Source organism: Salvelinus sp. IW2-2015, linkage group LG7 (genome assembly GCF_002910315.2).
Source record: "Salvelinus sp. IW2-2015 linkage group LG7, ASM291031v2, whole genome shotgun sequence".
NCBI lineage: Eukaryota > Metazoa > Chordata > Actinopteri > Salmoniformes > Salmonidae > Salvelinus > Salvelinus sp. IW2-2015.
The window spans coordinates 9,234,554-9,254,673 of NC_036847.1; the positions used below are offsets into that span (position 1 = coordinate 9,234,554).

General features: G+C 40.2%; 2 protein-coding genes across 4 annotated transcripts in view; one reads left to right on the top strand and one right to left on the bottom strand.

Moving 5' to 3' along the window:
- Positions 1-20,120, bottom strand: part of tprg1l (tumor protein p63 regulated 1-like) — a 325,294-nt gene that overhangs the window by 11,366 nt on the left and 293,808 nt on the right. The window lies entirely within an intron of this gene.
- Positions 16,745-20,120, top strand: part of acot7 (acyl-CoA thioesterase 7) — a 69,232-nt gene continuing 65,856 nt past the window's right edge. Inside the window, exons 1-2 of one of the 3 annotated variants that reach the window (XM_023990911.2) lie at positions 16,745-16,878; positions 17,768-17,867. In XM_023990911.2, coding sequence (XP_023846679.1) covers positions 17,818-17,867 — 50 coding nt within the window. In that variant the 5' untranslated portion in view covers positions 16,745-16,878; positions 17,768-17,817. Of the gene's footprint in view, positions 16,879-17,721; positions 17,868-19,178; positions 19,261-20,120 lie in introns of those variants that run through there. The other 2 variants (XM_023990912.2, XM_023990913.2) reach the window with 2 other exon arrangements.

A 20,120-nucleotide genomic window follows, 5' to 3' on the forward strand; every position in this document is an offset into this window, starting at 1 on the left:
TTCAGGTATTACCCGTCGGTGATATGGGCTTACATGTGAATCGATCCACATCAGCTTGGTTTGCAAAGTACTTTTGTACTTTTTCCTCATGTTTTGATGGCTCATAACTTGATCCAGACAACTTTCCAAGGCAAACCAAAAAGCCCATTCGCTGCTAACACCACTGTTCCATTGTCCTGTAAAGAGAGGTTCTGCTTTGTAACAGATCATGGGGATCCCAAAAAACAAATCAAATGAAAGACTAGAAGTCTGTTCATCTGTAAATTTGTTTGGCAAAAATGGAACAAAGATGTTTCAAATAGATACTTTGTGTTTATAAAAGAGGGAGACGTCACAATTGATATTTTATGCTTTGATGCGTTTTTTGGGGGTGATAAAAAATGAAATAGGCCAAAGCAATTACAACAAACCTTGGGACAGAGTGGGCACTGGGTTCCATCGGCAGTTTCTGGGGCCAGACGGCACAACATATCAAGTATGTCAGAACTCCTCATAGGCCTCCTTTGTCAGGGCGGTATACAAGTCTCTTCCCTGAAATGAATGAACAGAGTCGCTTAAAGGCACTCTGATTCATTACTGCATTCCATCAGAGTAGGACATCACTCTGATTCATTACTGCATTCCATCAGAGTAGGACATCACATACAGCAAATGCATCTTCACATACAAGTAGAACATGGTGTCTATGACAGATCTGTTTATCAAAACAGGAATTTGGTTATAAACTTTTGCAGACAAAGTAGAAATAGTATAGAATCAGATTATAAAAGTGATTACTCACTGTCCTATGAGGAAAATTGAATGACAGGCCAATGTCCCTCAGTGACACCACTCTCAAGCTGCAGGCTGGTTATCCGCTTGAGTAGTGAGCAGACCACTGCAGTCTGAGGCTGGCGGGGTGTGCGAGACCAATGACACTGCTTCTGGCTCATGTACCTGACCAATGGCACTGCTTCCGGCTCACACTGGCAGAGCTCTACTCTCACACCATGCACTCGGCCTGAAAGAAGAAAAATAGTTAGTCATGAAAAGTTGTATTAAAAAGAATGGAGCAAAACTACACATTTTCCAATGCAAATATAAATTGTTTTCTTTGACATATCTGTGATGTGTAACGGGACAATCCGCAGTCAGGAATTCAGTTTCACCATCATTCGGGGTCAACAACGTAGAAAACTTTGCATTTCACATAGTAAACAAGTTGAACAAGTTTAGGTTTAGTGAAAAATGTATGGGAAATAACATTACCACTGGGTGCAATATAATTAGCCTTGTCCCAGCCATGACAGCCCATAGTGCAGAAGACCATCTCCTGTTTCAGTAGTGTGAGGTAACTTGATATACAAGTATACCCCTTGGACAGGATATACCCCTTGGACAGGGTGCTAGTCTATCGCAATGCCTTACCCCGAATCCATCTGCCTAATGCGGAGTGCCAAGCAGAGATGCATTAGGTCACGCTTTTTAAGAGTCTTTGGTATGACTGAACTGGGGATCAAACCCAAGCGTCCAATCTCAGGGCCGACACTAACCCCAAGGCCACTGAGTTGATGTGTGCATTCTGCTTTAAATAAACATCCGCTGCAGATTGTCAGCTGCTGTAACTGAAAACCTAAGTTCTCTCCTTCAATGATTTGAGGGCAATTGCTTACCGAAACTGTCATGTTCACTTTTAATATCTGCAAAACCATGTATTTTGAGTTGTAAAGGGGTGGCCAGCCAAATCATTAGTTAAAAGTCTCCCATGACTATATCCAGTAATAGTTTCTTATTGTTCTAGTTATGATCTCATAACAGTTATGCTACTACAGTTAGTGTATACCCCTTGATTATGCCTTGAGTGAACCAAACATTAGGAACACCTTCCAAATAGAGCTGTGCCCTCAGAACAACCTCAATTTGTCAGGGCATGGACTCTACAAGGTGTTGAAAGCGTTCCACAGGAACGCTGGCCCATGTTGACTCCAATGCTTCCCACACTTGAGTCAAGTTGGCTGGATGTCCCATTCTTGATACACACGGGAAACTGTTGAGTAAAAACCCAGCAGCGTTGCAGTTCTTGACAAACCGGTGGGCCTGGAATCTACTACCATACACCGTTCATGTTTTGCCCATTCACCCTCTGAATGGCACATACAAACCATGTCTCAATGGTATCAAGGCTCTAAAATCCTTCTTTAACCTGTCTCCTCCCCTTCATCTAYACTGATTGAAGTGGATTTAACAAGTGACATCAATAAGGGATCATAGCGTTCACCTGGATTCACCTGGTCAGTCTGTCATGGAAAGAGCAGGTATTCGTAATGTTTTGTACACTCAGTGTAGATCATTTGAAAATGCAAACTAAATTGCCTTGAACTTGTCACGTAATAACAAGGTTATGTAGAGATGAAGTTGAAAGATGTTTACTGTAAGATTACATACAAATGCTTTATTACTTCCCAACGTCAAATACCCTCAGAGGTCTACTGTGGTAGAGTGAGTTCTTATGGTCATCTCTCTGCCTCCAGTGCCATGCGAAAGCAAACGGAAGGGTCCTTTTAAATTGACCATCCTTAAGAGGAAGAGTATTGGTTCAGAGTTTGGGCTTGGTTTTGATGATTTAGCCATGGCTAAAAAGCATGACCTGGTGAAAATAAGTTGTGGGTGGAAATATGTATCAGATAGAGAGAAACAGAGAGTGTCTGAGACCTCTGTGAAGGCCTCAGACACTGACCATTTCACTTCACTGATGTTTGAGAAATCAGTTTGTCAATTGGGCACATGATGAAACATTGTCATTGAGAATTACCTGCAGTCAGAGCAAAATATTGTCTCAGCCCCACAGTCAGTGCACCGCCATATTCTCTGGCTCGATCACACACGGAGCAGATGGATTTTACTGGGGGGGTCCGTGCAGTTGCTCCCTTATTTCTCTCCATGCAGTCACTGTTTCCCATTTTCTCCTCTGAGCATTGGTAGACTGGGTATTACTTGTAGATGGACTATGGTCCTGAGGACATTCCGAGCTGGGGGTGCAGCACTGAGGGACAATGTGCCTCTTTTTCCTCTCAATGGAATTTCCTTTCCCAGGATAAAGTTTGGGCATTGTTGCACAATCCTGAAACAAAGACAGTTCTGAAGAATCAGATCAACTATGTATTTTATCAAACTCAAGGCAAGAAGCCAGCAAATTCCTGTCCACTTTCCAAAGGTATTCACCATATGTCTCTGATGTTTCACAAATAATTTGACAAGGATTATGCAACATTTAAGGCAGGGTTCATCAAATAAAATTGGCCCGGGGCTGAATCTTTCTTGAGCAGAACGTCAGGGGGCCCGAACATAAAACAAATATTTGTAGATTGCAAATTCACTTTAATATGCCTAAACATATATAATATTTGACTAAAATCGAATCATTTCAAACCTTGATTACATTTGGGAACATTGCGTAGGGTGCCGTCTTTCGGAYGGGACGTTAAAATGGGTGTCCTGACTCAAAATCCCATGGCACTTATTGTAGGAGTAGGTGTGTTCATCCCAGTGTCATGGCTAAATTACCAACCTGGCCACATTTAATCATGGCCACCTAATCATCCCTAATTGACATATCTCTCCTCACCTCTCCACCTGATAGCTGTGTGGTGATCGTTCTGGCACAAATGTTCGGCACTACACATTGATGGTGGATGAGGTGGGTTTCCCCCTACTATGAAAAGCGCTTTGAGTACTTCAGTTGGTAGAAAAGAGCTATATCATCTATTATTAATACACAATCAGATTTCAAAAATTAAAATCACTTGGGAGCTKATTTCCTGGTGTTTTTACATCTTTTATGTCCAACAATTTTAGATTTTTTAAATAATATATTTTATTTTTATAGAAATGATAATACCAACAATGTTTTTATAGATATCTGTTTTTTTATACATACAGTACCAGTCAAAAAAAACGTGGACACCTACTCATTCAAGGGTTTTTCTTAATTTTTTTCTTTATTTGAACTATTTTCCACATTGTACAATAATAGTGAAGACATCAAAACTATGAAATAACACATATTGAATCATGTAGTAACCAAAAAAAGTGTTAAAGAAATCAAAACCCTTTGCCTTGATGACAGCTTTGCACTCTCAACCAGCTTCATGAGTTAGTCACCTGGAATGCATTTCAATTAACAGGTGTGCCCTGTTAAGTTCATTTGTGGAATTTCCTTCCTTCTTAATGAGTTTGAGCCAATCAGTTGTGATGTGACACGGTATGGGTGGTATACAGAAGATAGCCCTATTTGGTAAAAGACCAAGTCCATATTATGGCAAGAATAGCTCAAATAAGCAAAGATAAGACAGTCCATCATTACTTTAAGACATGAAGGTCAGTCAATTTCCAGAACTTTGAAAGTTTCTTCAAGTGCAGTCGCAAAAACCATCAAGCGCTATGATAAAACTGGTTCCCATGAGGCCCGCCATAAGAAAGGAAGACCCAGAGTTACTTCTGCTGCAGAGGATAAGTTCATTAGAGTTACCAGCCTCAGGAATTGCAGCCCAAATAAATGCTTCACAGAGTTCAAGTAACAGACACATCAACTGTTCTGAGGAGACTGTGTGAATCAGGCCTTCATGGTCGAATTGCTGCAAAGAAACCACTAAAGGACACCAATAATAAGAAGAGACTTGCTTGGGCCAAGAAACACAAGCAATTGACATTAGACTGGTGGAAATCTGTCCTTTTGGTCTGATGAGTCGATGAGATTTTTGGTTCCAACCACCGTGTCTTTGTGAGATGCAGAGTAGGTGAACGGATGATCTCATGGAACGCATGTGTGGTTCCGACCATGAATGGAGGTGTGATAGTGTGGGGTGCTTTGCTGGTGACACTCAGTGATTTATTTAGAATTCAAGGCACACTTCRTCTGATATGCTAGCTATTGCCACCTAGTGTTGCGTTGTGGGTTTTGTATTCGACTTGAGCTGCAACAGAATTCCACACCAATTTTCACATGTTGCTACCAACCTTACTATAACGACAAAATGAACCATTTGTTCACAAAAAATAACGTTTTCAAATATGAGTGTTATTTAACACTAAATTATAGGAATTAGTGGTTTGGGGTGGATTTCCTTTAATTGTTGACATCGACCAGAATCAAATAGTTTGGCCTGCATCATGCAGAAGGACACCGCAATCATAATTATTGRGAGTAGGGTGGAGTTCTCTATCTCCACAGCATCCTGCATATAGCTCTCCATTCATATTCGACTGATAAATTGCAATACATTTCATCACCAAAGGGTGTCAGGAAATTCTATTTTGGACCACAGCTCACAAGCAACCTTGTTATGCATACATATTGGATAAAACAAACAATCTATGAATAAGATATAGCCATAAGTGAGACTTGTATATTTATGTTAGGCAGATCTTTAACCCAAAAGCATTAAGCCAATTGAGGGCTTATAGTGGTCCCAACAGTTTTACATATACTGAACAAAAATATAAAACGCAACAATTTCAAAGATTTTACTGAGTTACAGTTCATATAAGCAAATCAGTCAATTTAAATACATTTAGGCTCAATTCTATGGATTTCACATGACGGGAAATACAGATATGCATCTGTTCGTCACTGATACCTTTAAAAAACATAGGGCTTGGATCAGAAAACCAGTCGTTATCTGGTGTGATCACCTCATGCATGATATGTACATGTCGGGATAACTCTCATTTACATTCGGAAAGTATTCAGACACTTTCCCCATTTCGTTACATTACAGCCTTATTATAAAATAGATTTTTTTTTWAATCCATCAATCTACACACAATACCCCATAATGACAAAGCAAAAACAAWTATTTTTTTTGTGCAAATGTCAAGGGGTCTGATTGCACTGTATATATGGGTCATTCTATGAAAATGGTGGCTTTATGAAGAGACAACTTTTACACATTTCTTTAAAAAATCATAACTTAGTCAGATGATAGTTAACCCCTTAACATTATATATCAACATAAATGACAGCTTAACATATTTTTTGATTTTTACTACATTACATTAAAAAACGCTTGTGCTGCCTTTGTTACCAAAATGGTGTTACCTATATTTTAGATGACAATTCAGGCTTTCTAGAATGTAATTTCTTTCTTTAATTTGCGTATACAGTTGAAGTCAGAAGTTTACATACACTTAGGTTGGAGTCATTAAAGCTGGTTTTTCAACCACTCCACAAATTTCTTGTTAAGRAACTATAGTTTTGGCAAGTCGGTTAGGACATCTACTTTGTGCATGACAAGTAATTTTTCGAACAATTGTTTGCAGACAGATTATTTCACTGTATCACAATTACAGTGAGTCAGAAGTTTACATACACTAAGTTGACTGTGCCTTTAAACAGCTTGGAAAATTCCAGAAAATTATGTCATAGCTTTAGAAGCTTCTGATAGGCTAATTGACATAATTTGAGCCAATTGGAGGTGTACCTGTGGATGTATTTCAAGGCCTACCTTCAAACTCAGTGCCTCTTTGCTTGACATCATGGAAAATCAAAAGAAATACGCCAAAAAAATGTAGACCTCCAGAAGTCTGGTTCATCCTTGGGAGCAATTTCCAAAAGCCTGAAGGTACCACGTTCATCTGTACCAGGGGTGTCAAACTCATTTYGCATCGTGGGCCACATACGGCCTAGGGAGATGTCAAGTGGGCCGGACCATTAAAATTATACCATACTCTGCTATAAATAACCAAAATATCATGTCTTTCCTTTGTTTTGGTGTAAAGAAGCACAAGAACATTAGGAAAATATTGAAATTTAATGAACTATCCTTTTACAAAACATTTCATGCACATCATTTTTCTTAGACAAATGTGCAATTTACTTTTATCATTCACAAATATGCATTGCAACTGATCCCACTGATTGTACAGGACAAAACTTTAATTGGTACTGAAAAATATAGTAATGCACTTTAAGATTAAATGAGACTTTTAAAGAAAGGATTTTTAAACCACTTACACATACGCATATAAAATCTAAATGTAATCCTGCGTACACCTTACAACTAAGGAGAGTGATTTTAAATGTGTAATGAAGAAAGTGTTCGCCTGTCCTGTAAATCTGTAAACTTCATACATGAAACATACATACACATACAATACATACTGAAAATTTATGGAGTTGTATGACAGTAGAATTCCATCACACAACTTTTGTTTTGAAGCTGTGACTAACATTAAAGTGCACATTTTTTTAAATCACCACAGTAAGGATTCATCTTCACAGAGCTGTATTCTTTCAATGCAAACAGTATCTAAGGCAGCACTTTTAAAGGTGTTAGTCTAGTCTGGACTTGTATTTGTTCCTGAAACTTGCCATCTTTTGGCCTGTACAAGTGCATCAACACCAGGTGTCATGTCTGACTAGCTGTCACTTTCAGAATGTCATTTAAGTGCTTGTTTGTGAGCCTTGAACGCATTTTTGTTATTGATATTCATCACTGAGAAAATTTTTCAAAGGTAGGTTGTCCCAAACATGCACAAAATTTTAGCAGCCAGGGCTGTTAATTTGGGTACCCTGGTAGTAGATACTGATAAATCTGTCCAGACCTACAGAGGCAAATTTGCCCTTAAATCTGCATCACACTGCAATCAATTATCTCTAGCTGAATTTCGACCGGAATCAGAAGCTTTAACTGTGAAAGGTGAGCGAAAACTGAAAATTCTGTCTCAAGTTACAAAACCTGAAAACGTTTCTCAAACACCCGCAGTAGTCCTGCAATTTTGTCTTTGTACCGTTTCATGTCCGCATCAGGTCTGGTCACACACACTCTCACAGAAGGGGAAATGAGCAGGGTTGCCATTTGCCAGTTGCATCTCCCACAAAGTCAGCTTCAACTTAAATGCATGTATGTTGTCAGAAAACTGTGTGAACTTTTTTGCGGCCTTGCAACATTTTGTTCAGATTGTTCAAGTGTTCAGTAATATCAACAAGAATGCAAGGTCCGTAGCCATTCCTGAGATTGTAATCCAACACCGGTTTTCCTTTTTTCTCCATGAACTGTCCGATTTCCTCTCGTAGATCAAAGAAATGCTCAGCACAGCGCCTCGGCTTAACCATCTCACTTCAGTGTGTATGGCAGGCTGTGGGTAATGTTGCTGTCGCTGAGAAGTTTGTCAAACTGACGATGGTTCAGCACTCTGGACCGGGAAATTTACAGTGCGAACAACACCTCCATGACGTGGTCCATTTTCAGCGACTTGAACACAATGTCCTGGTGAAAATACAGTGAAATGTCCAGAAACGATCTCCTCCATTAAGGGCTTGTACTTTGTCTTTGAACTTTGTCGGACACCTGCTTTCTTTCCGACCATGGATGGCGCGCCGTCTGTAGCCAGGCTGACAGCGCGGGACCAGTCCACTCCAACTCTGTCCAATGCAGCAACGACAGAGCCGAAAATGTCCAGGCTGTTGTGGTGTCCATCATTGCACAACTCAAGAAACTTTCAGTAACAGTCAATGTCTCATCAACTCCTCGAATAATATGGCGTTGGGCCACGTCTGTGATGTCAGTGCTCTCGTCAATTGCCACGGAATGCAATAAATGACTTGATCTCTGTTTCAATTGACTGTCTAAATCTGCGATAGTTCGAATCCTCTCTGCTATAGTATTCCTCGTCAGGTAATATTGGCAAAAGCTTGTCGCTCTCGGCACATACAAGTTCAGAGCGCCTTCATCATGCATCGTTTAACAAAGTCACCGTCGGAATACGGCTTCGATGCTAATGCTATTTCGCTAGCAATTAGGTAGCTGCGTTTTACCGCTGCTTCACTGACTTCTCGGCTCTGGATGAAAGTTGACTGCTGTTCCTCTCAGACCCGCCAGCAATTTCGTTAATCTAATCTCTTTCGTTGTCCTTGCAAGCGTCTTTTTTTCGCTGTGATGAGTCTCAGTAGCGTCGATATATTTATTCCTTAATACCGAAACTTGTTGCAAGACCACCCAGCACGAAGGTTTTCCGTGCTACTCTGTAAATAAATAGGACGTGGTCCTTTTTCTTTGAAAATTCTACATCCTTATTTCTTTTTCTCCGTTTGGATAACGACATTTTGGCTAATGAGGGTGTAGCGGAGAGGTAGAGACCAAGGTATTAACAACGTCGTAACAAGCAGCAGATGGCGCATTGATACCGTCTGCTGTTTTCAGTCTGTCTCAGTGATGCAGCTTGTCTTCTACTCTGATGGAAAGAGTGCGCCCCTTAGCGGATAATCCATGAATTGCAGCGAATTAAAAATATTAATTCCATGTCTTTTATGCATTTTTTCCACTTTCAAATTATCCTGCGGGCCTGATCGAACCTCCTTGGGGGCCGGTTCCGGCCCGCGGGCCGTATGTTTGACACCCCTGATCTGTACAAACAATAGTATGCAAGTATAAACACCATGGGACCACGCAGCAGTCATACCGCTCAGGAAGGAGACGCGTTCTGTTTCCTAGAGATTAACGTACTTTGGTGCGAAGTGCAAATCAATCCCAGAACAGCAAAGGACCTTGTGAGGATGCTGGAGGAAACAGGTACAAAAGTATCTATATCCACAGTAAAACGAGTCTTATGTCGACATAACCTGAAAGGCCGCTCAGCAAGGAAGAAGCCACTGCTCTAAAACCGCCATAAAAAAGCCAGATTACGGTTTGCAACTGCACAAGGGGACAAAGATCATACTTTTTGGAGAAATGTCCTCTGCTCTGATGAAACAAAAATGGAACTGTTTGGCCATAATGACCATCGTTATGTTTGGAGGAAAAAGGGGGAGGCTTGCAAGCCGAAGAACACCACCCGAAACGTGAAGCACAGGGGTGGCAGCATCATGTTGTGGGGGTGCTTTGCTGCAGGAGGGACTGGTGCACTTCAAAATAGATGGCATCGTGAGAGATGAAAATTAATGTGGATATATTGAAGTAACATCAAGACAGTCAGGAAGTTAAAGCTTGGTCGCAAATTGGTCTTCCAAATGGACAATGACCCAAAGCATACTTCCAAAGTTGTGGCAAAATGGCTTAAAGACAAAGTCAAGGTATTGGAGTGGCCATCACAAAGCCCTGACCTCAACCTATAGAAAATTTGTGGGCAAAACTAAAAATGCGTGTGCGAGCAAGGAGGCCTACAAACCTGACGCAGTTACACCAGCTCTGTCAGGAGGAATGGGCCAAAATTCACCCAACTTATTGTGGGAATCTTGTGGAAGGTTACCCGAAACGTTTGACTCAAGTTAAACAATTTAAAGGCAATGCTACCAAATACTAATTCAATGTACGTAAACTTCTGACCCACTGGGAATGTGATGAAAGAAAGAAATCATTCTCTGCTATTATTCTGACATTTCACATTCTTAAAATAAAGTGTTGATCCTACCTGTGTCACGGCATTCAAGAGAAGATGAGGACCAAGGTGCAGCGTAGTGCTTGTTCATATTTAATTACCGAAAATGCCAAAAAGCATAACCGAAACAGTTCTGTCTGGTACAGAATACAAAACAAAACACATCTACCCACAAACACTGGTTGGAACAGGCTACCTAAGTATGGCTCCCAATCAGAGACAAAGATAGACAGCTGCCTCTGATTGGGAACCACACCAGGCCAAACACATAGAAACACAACAACATAGAAAAAAGAACATAGACTGCCCACCCTAGTCACACCCTGGCCTAACCAAAATAGAGAATAAAAAGCCTCTCTATAGCCAGGGTGTGACAACCTGACCAAAGACAGGGACTTTTTACTTGGATTAAATGTCAGGAATTGTGAAAAACTGAGTTTAAATGTATTTGGCTAAGGTGCATGTAAACCTCTGACTCCAACTGTATAATTAAAGACAGAAAAGGTTAATGATAATACTAAGAAATTGTTTGGATTAGTAATAATTGACTTTGAACACACGTGTATAGTTCTATTGTCTGACATTTTTCCATTTATACTATTGTTTTGCTGTTTGTCACATTAGAAATAATTGAGGGTGAGTCATCAAAAGTGAATGATCATATCCTTAAAATGTTTACTAATGAATGTAGCAACAGTTAGGTAGATACAAAAACCATATTCAAATATATTGGGCAACTCTGATGCCAGAACACCAATATGCCATACAGTAACACCAGTGACACAATGTGAAATCAATGACAAACATAAGATTATTTCAAACAAATTTTATCAATTTATTAGTCATATTTTTAATTTCTGCTGGATCATGCCTTCTGCTAGGTGAGATGGTGCAGGGGATGGGGGGCTCCTCTGCCACATAGAGGACACTTGCTTGTGTGACCCCCGAAGTGAACTGACTGGATCTCTGAAGCATACTTGCAAGTGAAGTTCTCACTGAAGTCTATATGGATCAGGCAATCCCTGAGGGTCCGGTAGATGCTTTATGCCATCTAATGTTGAACAGATGTCTCCTGAATTTAAAGAGTCTAGCTTGGAATTGGGTCACCAGCTCTTCCTCCGTTATGGCTATATCCAGTGATTAAGCTGCTTTACTTTTGTTCTTCATTTGCTCTGTTGTGCTCTATCTTCCCCAGACACCCCTGGGTGAGCGACACCTCTTTGTTGGATTGCTGTCTGGCCGGTGGTACAGTGGAGTGTTCACATTCTTGGCATTGACCATACGCACATGTCTTTGAATTGTTACAGACTGTGCTATCTGCCATCTCTTCCAGATTGCTGGAATCTGAAAGACCAAGTTTGTGCATTTTCTCCACCAAAAAATGTATGTTCTCATGAGTCTTGCACTGGCAGGTTTCTTGGTTTCTCTCCTTTGGTGTCACCACCCAAAATGGTCCCTCTCTGCAGAAGAAGGCATATGAAATGTTTAGCCCATGCTCAGCAAAACATTTATTGTGGAGGTTTTTCCAGGAATCACAAAAGAGCCTCCTCTGTATCTTAATTTTTCTTAGTGTGATAGTGTTTTTCTTGCCAGGGGTTTGCCTGCTGACATCATATCTTAGGTAGAATTGTCGTACAGCTCTCTTGTTTATTTCAGCCAAGTTTGTTTTTCGAACTTTGTTTCGTGGCTTCCAGGCTTTGTATGAAAAACCAATTCTCTGCTCACACAACTTTTTGAATTTGTATTTCTTTATCAGCTTTCCTGTCAGTATATTTACAAACCCCTGTTTGGCTTTGTCTGCTTTGTCTGCTTTGTACTTTGCTCTTAGATCCCCCAAGAGAGCATAGTGGAAGTTTAGAGTTGTTCTAATTGATGAAGAGGCCGGGCAGCCTTGTAGAGTGCTTCTCGTCTTCGTTCTTGGACAGTCAAGGTCTTGATTTTTAGCCTGAAAACAGTGACAATGTTTTTTGTATTTGTGGTGTAGTCTTTTGTACTTTTCTAACTTCTCTTGCAACTCCTGACGTTTTCTTCTGCCTATCTGTGCTTCTCTACTGCGCACTCTCCGCCCTTGGATTYGTTGTCTGTAAAGATGTAATATATAATTGTATTTTATTTCCAGTGTAAGATGCATGCAACATAATACAAACATGAAATCCTACTCTGCCATGCCTATCCACAAAACTACGTAGCTTGTTAAAACAGTATATATCAATTCTCGTGCCATGTGACAAATATTGTGTAGGCCTACTTAAAGGGATAGTGCATCTGAATTACGAAATGACACATTGGTTACCTTACCGTGTAAGTAGTCTATGGACAAGGTATGACAGCAATCAATGCATTGGTTTTGTGCCACAAATGCAAAAGAATTAGCATTTGAAACAGTGGCCAGGTAAACAAAAGCATTGCTTGCTGTCATACCTTGTCCATAGACTGCATACATGGTAAGGAAACCAATATGTAATTTTGTAATTTGGGTGAACTATCCCTTTAAGTAACTCTGTAGATACAGAGTACATGTGTCTTCCTACAGACAGATTGTCTTAATTCTGACCTTGCAATACTGGGTTCACTGTCTGGAGTGGATGGGGGGGTCAACACTGTCGTTCTTGCTCTCAACCTCTCTGTTTTGCCTTTTCTGACCCGCCATTTCCTTCGCTCCTGTCTTTTTTTCCTTTCTGTGAGATCCTTCACTCTCTTTTTTGACTCTCTAAATCCTTTAAGTAAGTCTGGTGTTTTTGTTTGAGGTAGGCTGCTCTGCGGTGTGGGTCAGCATCCCTGCACTGTCTGTAGAGTCTTTGCTTTCAGCAGCACCTAATTTCGCCATATCTAACAAAAGGAAAGCCATATTATGTGATTACAATATTGAAACAGTAATAAAATGCAAATAAGTATTTTTTAATATAATTGTTGAGGGTTTTATAAAACATTACGTTGAGAAAAAAGTTTGTGGTGTTATTGATTGTCACTGGCATTATCGTCATGCCACTGGTGTTACCAGCAAGAACAGAAACACCGGTGACAAATCTGCAGACAAGATATCTAAGATGGCAGCCACTGTATCTCAAACCACACTTATTAAATTGTAAATAAATCACTTAATCATGCAAATTTATCAATAATTTGAATCCAATTTCCTTTCCCCTTACTATAAACTGTATAACACCAGTGACACATCTTAAGTCCTCGCATGAAATTACCAAGTTAATCATCAAATTGTTAACATATGAAGAGAGAGTGCACACTCACCATGTGCTTTCAAAACAGTCCCATCTCCAATGAACCTTCAATGACCCAGGAAGAATTTGGCAAGGATGTTGCATTTTTTCAAAGTGGTGGTTTTTATATACACTGCTCAAAAAAATAAAAGGAACACTTAAACAACACAATGTAACTCCAAGTCATCACCACTTCTGTGAAATCAAACTGTCCACTTAGGAAGCAACACTGATTGACAATAAATTTCACATGCTGTTGTGCAAATGGAATAGACAAAAGGTGGAAATTATAGGCAATTAGCAAGACACCCCCAATAAAGGAGTGGTTCTGCAGGTGTGACCAAAGACCACTTCTCAGTTTCTATGCTTCCTGGCTGATGTTTTTGGTCACTTTTGAATGCTGGCGGTGCTTTCACTCTAGTGGTAGCATGGACGGAGTCTACAACCCACACAAGTGGCTCAGGTAGTGCAGCTCATCCAGGATGGCACATCAATGCGAGCTGTGGCAAGAAGGTTTGCTGTGTCTGTCAGCGTAGTGTCCAGAGCATGGAGGCGCTACCAGGAGACAGGCCAGTACATCAGGAGAACTGGAGGAGGCCGTAGGAGGGCAACAACCCAGCGCAGGGCCGCTACCTCCACCTTTGTGCAAGGAGGCAGTGGAGCACTGCCAGAGCCCTGCAAAATGACCTCTAGCAGGCCACAAATGTGCATGTGTCTGCTCAAACGGTCAGAAACAGACTCCATGAGGTGGGTATGAGGGGCCGACGTCCACAGGTGGGGGTTGTGCTTACAGCCCAACACTGTGCAGGACGTTTGGCATTTGCCAGAGAACACCAAGATTGGCAAATTCGCCACTGGCGCCCTGTGCTCTTCACAGATGAAGCAGCGTTCACACTGAGCACATGTGACAGACGTGGCAGAGTCTGGGACGCCGTGGAGAACGTTCTGCTGCCTGCAAAATCCTCCAGCATGACCGGTTTGGCGTGGGTCAGTCATGGTGTGGGGTGGCATTTCTTTGGGGCCGCACAGCCCTCCATGTGCTCGCCAGAGTAGCCTGACTGCCATTATGTACCGAGATGAGATCCTCAGACCCCTTGTGAGACCATATGCGGTGCTGTTGGCCCTGGGTTCCTCCTAGTGCAAGACAATGCTAGACCTCATGTGGCTGGAGTGTGTCAGCAGTTCCTGCAAGAGGAAGGCATTGATGCTATGGACTGGCCCGCCCGTTCCCCAGACCTGAATCCAATTGAGCACATCTGGGACATCATGTCTCGCTCCATCCACCAACGCCACGTTGCACCACAGACTGTCCAGGAGTTGGCGGATGCTCTTTTAGTCCAGGTCTGGGAGGAGATCCCTCAGGAGACCATCCGCCACCTCATCAGGAGCATGCCCAGGCGTTGTAGGGAGGTCATACAGGCACGTGGAGGCCACACACACTACCGAGCCTCATTTTGACTTGTTTTAAGGACATTACATCAAAGTTGGATCAGCCTGTAGTGTGGTTTTCCACTTTAATTTTGAGTGTGACTCCAAATCCAGACCTCCATGGGTTGATAAATTTGATTTACATTGATCATTTTTGTGTGATTTTGTTGTCAGCACATTCAACTATGTAAGAAAAAAGTATTTAATAAGAATATTTCATTCATTCAGATCTAGGATGTGTTATTTTAGTGTTCCCTTTATTTTTTTGAGCAGTGTATTTTAACACCAGTGACATGAAATTGAGGGACAGCTATTACTTATATTTTAGGTTGTCCACTAAATAACTATAATACTTTCATTTGTATTATGACATTTAAAGAGGGAGAAAAATATATTTTAAAACTAGAATATGTCTATATGTCACTAAACCATGACTCCTGACCCGAGGGACAAGCCAATTTCATGGTACTGACCGTGCTCTACAATATATAGAAAAATAGTTTGCAATATAACTGTCTTACATATGTTTTATTAATAATAAAAGGTCAATAAAAAAAGTGTTTCCCCTGATGATTAAGGCAGGTACAGGAAAGCCACCATTTTCGTAGAATGACCCCTATCACTACTAAGCTATAGAGATGCATGCATTGTCATATTCTCTTGATGAAACGCTATAATTCACGTTAAATCATGTTAGTTAAGTATTATAAACTGAAGTACACGTCTTCCGTCCAGTAAGTGGACAAGTTTAAAGACGTTCTTATTATTTAAGTTCTGCATGGATTTTGTTATATTTAGTCTTCTTTGGGGTTAAATGATAAAGAGACACATAAAACTCCCCTGTAATTAAAGGGTTATTATATAATGTATATCATTTTGCACTAGACTTCAGTATCCTGGGTCTGTGCAGATAAACGATATGTAAGCACGTTGTGTTATGTTACTTGAAAACATAAAATGTCTCTACTTTCGGTATGTATTTTATTATGTAGGCTATTACTATTGCGCATTGTACATATATTTAACTGTACTACAATACTGTGGTATATTACTCGTCCTATTCATTTCAACTATCCCTTGTTATCTTTGTTGGTATGACTCGGCATGTAGGCCATAACATAGCCCTCGACAAAGCGCAAAAATGTTATTTCATTTTACTTGGTAAGAAAATGTATTCGTACTCTATATATGCACGGAAAGCGCTCTAATCAAGGTGCACCCACCAACTGTTACCCCAAAGTTTAAAGGTGCAATAGAATTGTAATAGTTCGCCTAATTTCAGTTTGTGTGACAAAACAAGCAATGCGCATAGTGTAGAGAAGCCATGTACCATCTAAACAGCTGTGGAAATATATTGTCAATAACCAAAATATTGTATTTTCAGCTGTTTGAAGCTGTGGTACAAAACCGAAAGTAAAAGACGCAAAAACTAAACTTAAGAACCGGAAGCATATAAATAATTAACGTAGAACAGATCAACTGCATCTTAGACTTTTGCTTTCAATTACAATTACATATCTATAACTCATTTATATTTGTATTTGGTTGGGTCTCCCAAAAAGTTACATATTGCAGCTGTTGGATTTGGATAGGCGCTTGGACTGACAGTTGTGAGGAACAATCGCGACCCTGCAGACAACAAAAAAATCGTTGCGACCCATCAAATGGGATAGTCTCTGCTGCCCTCGCGCGGTCTTTTATCGTGATGATTTGAACTGAATGTGCCATTGACGGAAGTTCTTAAACAGTTTAGCTAGCTTTTCCTGTAAAGGGTGACAGACAGCTTCTCGCGGAACTTATCATCTGTAGTGAGTTGTGAAAACTAGCTAACATCCTAAATAAACATTTAGATGTTTGTTCTGATCCACAGCAAAAACAGGTAACTACTTTCTTTGTATGCATTGTCAGTTTAACCTAAACAAACATGTTCGCCTAAATAGCGCACAGGAAGCCTGCAATCAGTTATGAGAGAGACCGCTATTCAAAGAAACGGACTCATTTCATTGTCAACAAAACAACTCATTTATTTGGCTAAACTTAGCTTTAGAAGTACACTGAGGAAATTACATTATTTTGTAATGTTACAGCCTATGTAACAAAATGTAGAATAAGTGTTTTTAATACAATATTTCCAGTGTTGGAAAAAGTACTCAATTGTCATACTTGAGTAAAAGTAAATGTAATTTATAAAATTACCTTAAGTATCAAAAGTAAAAATAATTTCAAATTCCTAATATTAAGCAAACCACACGGCACGTTTTTCTTGTTTTTTAATTTACAGATAGCCAGGGGCACACTCCAACACTCGGACATAGTTTACAAACGAAGCATTTGTGTTTAGTAAGTCCGCCAGATCAGAGGCAGTAGAGATGACCAGGGATGTTCTCTTCCTAAGTGCGTGAATTGGACCAGTTTCCTGTCCTGCTAAACATTCAAAATGTACTTTTGGGTGTCAGGGGAAATGTATGGAGTCAAAAGTACATTATTTTCTTTAGGAATGTATTGAAGTAAAAGTAAAAGTTGTCCAAAATAAAAATAGTGAAGTAAAGTACAGATATAAAAAAAATAAGTAGTACTTTAAAGTATTTTTTACTTAAGTACTTTACACCACTGATCATTTCTAGCTAGTATAGGTTACATTATAACTTCACCGGTAGGCTATTCCTTGAATTTACGATCTGTCAAAATCATGTTCCTTGATCTTGCTAACCGGCTGCAATAGCATGCTACCCGACTGAGTCTGCATATTGCTATCCTCACTGCACCAGGAGACTTGCGCCAAGACAAGCTCAACAAAGAGCCAGTCATCATTATCATCATGTCGGGAACACAATCGCAAGCTACAGCCTCCTCCCTACAGATATGCAGGTAAGCAAAACGATGCGCTGTGTTAAGAAATGTAAATTATATGTTTCTGTATCTGTGACATATTGGATGAGATCCAACGAGTGTACTGTAGAGAGCAGTTCAACTACCGGTTTGCATGCACATTTCAAAGCGGCCTGATAATCCGCCAAATAGATTTTGCTCTCGGTTTATTCCGGCAAATGTTGACTGCATAGAAGTCACATAAGGACGACACACTATAATAGGGACAAATACTGTTCTTCTTAGTACAATACAGAACGACTACCGGCAGCTGAGCCTCAAATTGTACACGCGATCACATGTTGTGTGAGGATCTTTTCGACAATGATGCTTGGATATGACGGACCGGTACAAGATGCGTAGAGGCAAACAAGGACATCTTAAGGTCGTCCTGGGGCATTTTTAGTATATTTGCGAGACCCCTGTAAATCACATCACACAAGTAGGCCTAATACATAAATAAATAATTAAACTCCCAAATAACCTCTCGCTATTCAGTTTGAATGGGCAAACGTCAGACCAGTGTGTGCTGACTAGTATAATTGTATCCGTTTTAAATCGTCTCCCAAACAGTTCCGGTTGTCGTAAAAAGTAAACAGAACAATAAAACATGGGCAGATAAATTATAAATTCCCGTCGGCGGTAGTTTTGTTAATATTTGCATTGGCTTTTGTCGCAGCATTCATCTTATCAAATGCCTTTGCTGAGTCTTACAATGTAGTCTACAGCAGCGTCCATTTGCACTGCATTATGGTTCTGTATTATCATCCTCCTAAAGGTAGAAAGAAGCATTGCACCACACCAAGAGAGACAAAGGCATTGCTCAATATGAACATGTCCCATGAAGAAGAAAAATGGCAAGACTAGCCTATACTTAACACTGATTGCTAAAATGCTTTAATAGTTTGTTATAATCATGAATGTCTTATTATAAGGCTTATTATCTTACTATAAGGATACTAGTGTTATGTATTTCTATGTAGCAGCTATTCAATTGGACACCATAGCTGCTTGTTAGTATCATTAGCTATAAAATGATAATACAACATTGTACGTAAGATGTAGTAGGCTACAATGCTTTATGACTCTCACATACTAAAACAATTATTAATGTATTAAAATCATCTTGGTCCTACTCTGGAACATTCCATTGCAAAAGCGGAAATCCAACCAACTTCACCTCCCTTTCGGATCATAAACCAGGGTGGAGCAGATCCATGACATAGCAACACAGTAAATGAGAGTGAGTAGTTTCTAGACATGTATCGGCCATATACGTTTATCATTAGCCAAGGCTCCTCCCCTGGCATGTGTTTACACTTGGGTCAGTCAATTTGGAGGGAAGCATTTTTACTGGATTGTATGGAGCAAGCATGTCTGTGACTACTGCCAGGTAAGAGAGAACAATGCCATGTAGTGCTTAGAAAGTTCAAATTAAAACCTTAGAGTCGGTCTGATACTTTACAGGCAGCCAATGCCGCGAGGCTTAATCTGCAGTAATGTGATTGTACTTTCTTGTCATGTTGGTTAAAATGTGTCCTATAGTGTTCGGTACAAGTTATAAGTTCTTATTTTAGGTACTTGACCAACCAGACCGTAGGGCATGACTACACAAAACCTTGCTCTCCCAGCTTTGGCGTTATCTAAATCAGATCAAATCTATTCTCTGTTGTCGATGACTTCACTAAGCTTAGACAATAGACTATTTGAAATCATTCAAATAATTGTAGCGTTTGCTGTAGTCTGCCTGGAGTGCCAGGTGGGCAGGGTTTGAACTCTTGCGACTATTCTATTTGTTTCATTGTGCCAGGCAAACACAATCAATCCCAGATGAAGTATTTTAAAAGAGCGCAGGACACATAGCCGTGCGGGCTGACACTTTATATTAAGTTCATCTTGTGCCTGTGTAACACTGTAATTACTCTAGTAACAACCTTGTATTCACATGCTGTTATATGCACTGTTTTGATTCAAATGATGAAACAATGCTTTTTGTGACCCTTGTGTCAGAAGATGACACCAGTGTAAAATTGTAAGATATCTTAGGGCAGGGGTTCATAAACATTAGACATGGCAAAATGTATGGAATTGCAAGAACATTTGCTTTAAAACAGTCCAATTTCTCTGCACCCCATGACAAAATGTGTAGAATTGCAGGAAATAAGCTTTAAAACCTGTATAATGTTCTCGCCGGCAACAAGATGTATTTTACATTTACTGTACTTTTCACACCATCTGTCAATAACGAAATCT